This window comes from Rattus norvegicus, chromosome 3 (assembly GCF_036323735.1).
Source record: "Rattus norvegicus strain BN/NHsdMcwi chromosome 3, GRCr8, whole genome shotgun sequence".
NCBI lineage: Eukaryota > Metazoa > Chordata > Mammalia > Rodentia > Muridae > Rattus > Rattus norvegicus.
In genome coordinates, this window is record NC_086021.1 from 176811753 (window position 1) to 176819271 (window position 7519).

The 7519-nt window shown below is 58.7% G+C and overlaps 1 protein-coding gene across 3 annotated transcripts; it reads left to right on the plus strand.

Moving 5' to 3' along the window:
* The first annotated feature begins 5252 nt into the window (after nt 1-5252).
* Nucleotides 5253-6684, plus strand: Cebpb (CCAAT/enhancer binding protein beta). 3 transcript variants are annotated; one of them, NM_024125.5, is made up of 1 exon: nt 5253-6684. In NM_024125.5, exon 1 carries the CDS (start codon nt 5306-5308, stop codon nt 6197-6199), a length of 894 nt encoding a protein of 297 aa, NP_077039.3. In that variant the 5' UTR covers nt 5253-5305; the 3' UTR covers nt 6200-6684. All 3 variants share the same exon structure in this region, with proteins under 3 accessions (NP_077039.3, NP_001288644.1, NP_001288649.1).
* Nucleotides 6685-7519: the final 835 nt, after the last annotated feature.

Sequence of the window (7519 nt, forward strand, 5' to 3'; positions counted from 1 at the left end):
GGAGAGGCTGTTCCAGGCATACCAGAAAGTTCTGTTGTGCCGCGCTGCCTCATTCCTCCCCCACAAAGCCACCTCATCCTTTTACATTCTCCGCAGAGACAACGCCCCTGTGACGTCACCAGCGCTGGTGCAGATCCACCTGTCTCTGAGCCTTTGTAAATGAACTGGTATTTCTAGGCCAGAGATAGCAAAGGATTTTGATTTATTTTTTGAGTCAGGGTTTCACTATTGTAGCCCAGGCTGGTCTTGAACTCAGAGAGTGCTGGTATTCAAGATGTGCGCCACCATGTACTGAAACCTGGAATGCATCCTTCTGTGATCATTTCCTGGGTGTAGGACCACAGGCCCGCGTCACCGTGCCCAGTGCTTGTGGAGTTACCTCACGGAGTCATTTCTCTTTCACACTTTGTAAAGAGGCTGCAAACTTGCTATGGCGTAGGCACCAATCATGCTCCGGTGAGTGCCTTAGAAGAAAAGAGCTGCATCTGACAGGGATGCTGGCACAGGAAGATGTGGACAATATGCGGGAGATGTGGAGCCCAGATCTCAGAAGACCTTGGAGGGAGGTGAGGCAGGCTGGGCTCTGTGACAAGATGGCTTCCTCATGGAATGTTGTGTTTGTGCACTACTGAATCCAGTGGAGGGATGCATTCTCTCTCTGTTTCTGTCTGTCTTTCTCTCTCTCCCCATCTTTCTCTCCCTCTCCTCCGTCTCTGTGTGTCTTTTTCCTCCCTCTCTCCCTGTCACGCGCGCGTGCGCGCGCGCGCACACACACACACACACGTCTTTTGACGATAGTCTCACTATGTAGTTAAGGCTGGCCTTGAAAAACCCAATCCCCCTGTCTCAACCATGAATACTCACTGAGAGGAACAAGAATATCCAAGCAACAGAGAAAGCATCTCGACCTTTGTGTAGTCATTCATCAAACCTTTTCTGGCCATGGATTCAGACCCTAGAGACAGAGCAGGCCACTGAGGTCACTGTATCAGGGTATTGTGATGGTCTTTCCTCCAGTAGAGTCCTGAGCATGACCAAATCCCACCATGTCCTCCCTCATTTCCTGACTCATGGGTGTCTCTCCCTCACTGGCCTGTACCACAGACCATACCCCACAGGGAGCCACAAGGGTCCCTTAGAGGTCCTGTCCTGTCTCCTGTCCCTTGGAACAACCAGTTAGTTACGTTGTGTCCTCGATGATCAGCAAGGCTGTTTGCAATATGGCCTCCAATACCACGCTGCAGAGGTGCAGCCTTTGCCTGGTCTCACTGCCTGGTACAGACGCTCTCCCCACTCCCAAACGCTGGACATTTTATCCCTGGCACTGAGCCTCATCCCTGCAGTGTCTTCCCTGCATCCAGTGTCTCCAGCATCTGAACCAGTTAAAAAGTGTTTGATGAGTGACTACACGAAGGCTGAGAGCCTCTCCCCATCCCTTGGACAGCAATACTTCTCCTTGGGGCATGCTCCCGTCCTTCGAGTGCCGAGTGTGATACCCACAGCGCCTGGTTCTCCACAGTTGGTCTCCATTCAAAAGATACGCGAGTCGTTCCTGCAGTCCCAGAATCCGCCACTAGATGGCAGCACACACACAGGCAAGCTTCACAGACAGCCGGTATGCGGAGGCCAATCTGGGACTGAAGACTGCTGAGCACACGGGGAAACTGAGGCCCGAGAGAGGAGGCCCGGTGGTTTCCCTCTCTGCTTATTTTTCTTGGCTAGGATCGAAACCAAGTGCTGTACCCCAACAAAGCTCAGGTGTCTCTCAAGGACTCCGGCATCACTAGGTATGTGGGAGAAGTTGTGAGCCACTGAGGACTTCCTCATCTGCCTGCCGCGTAGGGTTTCCATGGCTTTGCCACCGTTAAGCCCTGTGTGGGGCTGCAGGGAGGTGAGTCACCCCCACCTGTCAGGAGAAGGCCAACAGGACCCAGAGACAGGACATTCCACAACCCCATGCTATATGCCCAAGGGCCACAGAAATGTCCGGGGCACCCTTGTAAGGAGGTCCCTATAGGAACAAAAGCGGTCCCGACTCTTCTCACCACCTGCTGTCCCATCTGTACGGAGTCACAGCTGCTGCTTGCAGGCTGGGGGTGGGAGGGAGTGGGGGGGGGGTCGGCTTCAGCCTCCTCCTCCTGCAGATGGGCTAAGTCCTCCTCTCCCGGAGTCTGGGGGTGGCAGAGTGTGTGCAACCCATATTGGAAATGTCCAAGCCCACAGCCACTGTCACCGCACCAGAGGCCAGTTTGGGGACCCGAGTTTAAAGGAAGAACTGGACATTGGAAGTGTGGTGTGAAGTCTCTGGTTTTTACCCGGTAGGAATGAATTCACTTAAAGGAACGGCTGGGACTGGTAGCACAGGCCTGTGATCCCAGCTGCTCTGGAGGCTGAAGTAGGAGGATTCTAAGTTCAAGGCCAGCCTGGGCAACTTATCAAGACCCTGTCTCAAAAAAAAAAAAAAAAAAAAAAAAAAAAAAAAAAGAGGGCTGGATACAGCTCGCTGGCAGAATTGTGGCCAGCATGTGCAGCATGTGCAAGGCCAGGCTCTTCCAACTCCAGCATCGTGACAATAAAATAATATAATAATATAATATGAAGTAAATAAAATAAAGTAAATAAAAAAAAATGAGCTCCCAAGCACAACCCATTTCTGTGCTGTTCTGGCTACACCAAGGGACCTTTGCAGCCCAGGTTCCTTCAAGCATGAGGCTGGGACAGGGAGAGGGGAGGAGCTGGGTCTGAATGGGGAAGGCTGGCTGTGCCAGCTGCTTTGGCTTGGTGGGACCTCTGAGCCCTGAGGAAGGGCTGGCAGCCACGTCGAGGTGACAGGCATGGCCTATTGAGCAAGGACTCCGGGGGAGAACAAGGGTGCACTCCTCTGGCCTCCCTGAGGGACGGTTGGGTCAGCCGTGGGTGGGTGAGCCTAGCAGGAGGCTGCTGTGAGGCAGGCTAGCCCAAACTGGAGGCCAGAGAACCAAGTGATCTGAGTCTGGTCTCCAGGGCCTGAGTCACCCCTTGTGTCCCTGTGTGACCGGAGTCACCTTTCTCTAGACTAGAGTTTACTGTTAGAGCCGATTACAACCCCACAGCTTGGGAGACTTTCTCCACCACCGTTTCTTCACTGTGACGACCCTGAGCCCTCACTTAGATCTGCTGAGCCCCCCCGTCTCCTTACCCGTGAACACAGACAGAATGGCTCACCTCCCACAATTACCAGGGGGATCAAATGAGTATAAAATGAGGCTCAGAGAGAGCAGAGGGCTAAGGCCACACAGAGATGCTTGGGGTACTGTATAACTCTCCCCAGGTCTCGCTATGTCTCCCCAGAGCCCTGAAATGCCGACAGGAAGCTAAGGCGCAGAGCCAGTCTGCCAGAGACCACACCCAGCCAAAACAGGGAGTAAAGAGAGAAGTCAGGCCATCAAGATGGCTCAGTGGTTTAAGGCACTTAGAGCCAAGTCCGAGGACCCGAGTTCAATACCCAGGACCCATTGGATAGAAGGAGCGGCCTGTGACAGGCAGTGAACTCTGAAGTTCTGACCTTCACATGCAAGTTGTGGTGCACATTCACACAGTAAATAAATACGATAGACAGACAGACAGACAGACCCCTCCCTGGAGGTGCTGACATGGGGAGTAGGCAGCAGGGACAGAAGGAAGAGTGGCCAAGTGAAATAGGCTTTCAGGTTAGGAGTGTTAGGGAGCTTGGGGCTCAGGAAATCTTGGAGGGCTTCCTGGAGGCAAGCTCAGCCGAGACCCCAGCAGGGAACTCCTGGAGCAGGGTTGAGGGAATAGGGAGCACTGCCTTTCTGGAGCCCAGTCTGAGGGGAAACTGAGGGAAGGAGGGCAATGGTGTGAATGGTGGCCTAGAGGCAGAAAGAACAGTCACCAGTGTTGGATGAGGGAAGGCCTGTCAGTGAAGCCCCAATGTCCCACTTTATAGCCAGGCCTGGCTGGGTGGCCCTGGGGATGTCACCACGCCTCTCTGGGCCCTGATCCCTTCCTGGCCCAGAGGCTGCTGGGAAGGCCAGAAAGCCGCAGGCAGGGCTAGTGTCTTATCCTTTCCCTCCCTGCCCCCCACCCCCAAGGGCACAGGGAGATGTCATTTCTCCAGCTCTTGGGGGCGGAGGTCACCCCAGCTCAGCAGATAACACCGAAGGTTGAGCAACACCCCGCCAGCTTGCCGGGGCCAGGCCTGGGGTCAATGGGTCGGGGGTCAGCCCCAGGCAGGTTGGCAGCTCCCGCTTGAGTGGCCCGGCTGGGAGTGGCAGAAGAGTGGGCCCCCAAAGTTGTCCTGGGCCTTCTCGGAAGAGTCTCACCGGGGAGAGGCTGGTGGTCCAACCTGGTGCCCATTCAAGTGCATGGAGAGTTTGTTTTTCCAGCTCTCCGGGTGACCGTTGCGTCCTTACGACTGGACTTGGGTCTGCCATGTTCCCACCGCAACCACCTGAGGAGCTGCAGCCTCCGGGGAGGGCTGTGCGGGTCTTTCTTGGGGTCCATTTGTCTCTGATACCCGGACACCACTACCGACAATACCAACACTGTCCACGGAGGAAACTCAGAGGAGCAAAGTGACTCACCCACAGACACAGTGTGGCAGAACCCCCACCCTTGCCACCTTCGCGGAGAGGCGTGGGGAGTGGAGTAGGCTGGTGCGGTGGGCGGGCCATACAAAGGGTTGAGGGTTGGGATCCGGGGACAGTAAGCATCCCCGGGGTGGGCGTGCACAGGGTGGAGAGTTCTGCTTCCAGGAGTTGGGGTCTCAGAGGCGTGGGCAGCACCTGGGTGGGCGGACATGCACCGGGTGGAAGGCTGTTTCCAGGGAGTTGGGGACCGGGGACAGCGGGCGGGATCCGACGGTTGGGGTCGTGCACCGGGTGGACTGATCTGTTTCCCAGAAGTTGGGGGCCCGGGAGAGCGGACAGGAGCCGGACCAGTCACCGCGTCCTCCAGCAGGGGGCGGGCGGCGGCAGCGCTCCTCAGTGTTCCCGAGGGGCGGGAAGGGGGCGGGCTAGCGTCACCCGCGTCCGTGGCGATCGCGGGGCTGGCGGGGCGCCCAGGACACCGCTCAGTATCCCGCGCGCGGACCCCCGCCGCTCCCCACTCCCCGCCGCGCCCTCTCGCGCTCCCGCGGCCGGGCAATGACGCGCACCGACCCGGCGGCGGGGCGGCGGGAGGGGCCCCGGCGTGACGCAGCCCGTTGCCAGGCGCCGCCTTATAAACCTCCCGCTCGGCCGCCGCCGAGCCGAGTCCGAGCCGCGCACGGGACCGGGACGCAGCGGAGCCCGCGGGCCCCGCGTTCATGCACCGCCTGCTGGCCTGGGACGCAGCATGCCTCCCGCCGCCGCCCGCCGCCTTTAGACCCATGGAAGTGGCCAACTTCTACTACGAGCCCGACTGCCTGGCCTACGGGGCCAAGGCGGCCCGCGCCGCGCCGCGCGCCCCCGCCGCCGAGCCGGCCATCGGCGAGCACGAGCGCGCCATCGACTTCAGCCCCTACCTGGAGCCGCTCGCGCCCGCCGCCGCGGACTTCGCCGCGCCCGCGCCCGCGCACCACGACTTCCTTTCCGACCTCTTCGCCGACGACTACGGCGCCAAGCCGAGCAAGAAGCCGTCCGACTACGGTTACGTGAGCCTCGGCCGCGCGGGCGCCAAGGCCGCACCGCCCGCCTGCTTCCCGCCGCCGCCTCCCGCCGCACTCAAGGCCGAGCCGGGCTTCGAACCCGCGGACTGCAAGCGCGCGGACGACGCGCCCGCCATGGCGGCCGGCTTCCCGTTCGCCCTGCGCGCCTACCTGGGCTACCAGGCGACGCCGAGCGGCAGCAGCGGCAGCCTGTCCACGTCGTCGTCGTCCAGCCCGCCCGGGACGCCGAGCCCCGCCGACGCCAAGGCCGCGCCCGCCGCCTGCTTCGCGGGGCCGCCGGCCGCGCCCGCCAAGGCCAAGGCCAAGAAGGCGGTGGACAAGCTGAGCGACGAGTACAAGATGCGGCGCGAGCGCAACAACATCGCGGTGCGCAAGAGCCGCGACAAGGCCAAGATGCGCAACCTGGAGACGCAGCACAAGGTGCTGGAGCTGACGGCGGAGAACGAGCGGCTGCAGAAGAAGGTGGAGCAGCTGTCGCGAGAGCTCAGCACGCTGCGGAACTTGTTCAAGCAGCTGCCCGAGCCGCTGCTGGCCTCGGCGGGTCACTGCTAGCCCGGCGGGGGTGGCGTGGGGGCGCCGCGGCCACCCTGGGCACCGTGCGCCCTGCCCCGCGCGCTCCGTCCCCGCGCGCGCCCGGGGCACCGTGCGTGCACCGCGCGCACCTGCACCTGCACCGAGGGGACACCGTGGGCACCGCGCGCACGCACCTGCACCGCGCACCGGGTTTCGGGACTTGATGCAATCCGGATCAAACGTGGCTGAGCGCGTGTGGACACGGGACTGACGCAACACACGTGTAACTGTCAGCCGGGCCCTGAGTAATCACTTAAAGATGTTCCTGCGGGGTTGTTGCTGTTGATGTTTTTGTTTTTGTTTTTTGTTTTTTGTTTTTTTTTTGGTCTTATTATTTTTTTGTATTATATAAAAAAGTTCTATTTCTATGAGAAAAGAGGCGTATGTATATTTTGAGAACCTTTTCCGTTTCGAGCATTAAAGTGAAGACATTTTAATAAACTTTTTTGGAGAATGTTTAAAAAGCCTTTTGGGGGCAGTAGTTGGCTTTTGAAAAAAAATTTTTTTTCTTCCCTCCTGACTTTGGATTTATGCGAGATTTTGTTTTTTGTGTTTCTGGTGTGTAGGGGGCTGCGGGTTATTTTTGGGTTGTGTGTGGTGGTGGGTGGGGGTGTCGCATCTGGGTTTTTCTCCTCCCCTGGCAGATGGGATGCCAGCCCCTCCCCCCAGGAGAGGGGGCAGAGTGCCGGGTCAGGAATTCAGGGTGACTCAGCACCCATGGGTGCCGGGGACCTTGCTAGAAACCCTGCTTGGGACGGGCCGCCCTCTGGGCTTGGTTTGAGTATCAGGCTTGTGTTGACTAGGCAGGCAGTGACTATGTAGGAAGGGCTAGTCCAGACAGCCGGATCAGGGAGGTGAGCACTGTGTTCAAAGTACTGTGTGTTTGGTGGTGTGTAGCGCCCCCCCCACCCCATCCCATGTCTGTTTGGTTTCTATGTCCCTGTGTAGCTGGAAGAGAGACTGGGCCAAGAGGAGGGCGAAGGGGACAGACAGTTCCTTCTCCACTTTCCCTTTCTCACTACTTCTCTGCCCAGAAGGGCCTAGGGGCCTCCCTTACGTGCTCAAGGTGGCTGAGCCAGGACTTGAATGCAGGGCCACCACTCACAGCTTTGCTGCAGCCGGGCCGCATTAGTGAGAGACGGGGGTGTCCAAGGAGTAGTGGATGTGCTGTGTCCCGCCGTGCCTGGCACGCCAGAACTGTTACATAAGCGTTTGTTCTTGTTATTATTTTTGATGGGAGGCTCCTGGCATTTGACTGTGAGTGTGGAGCGCCTGCCCAGGGCCAGCATTCTGCAAGCC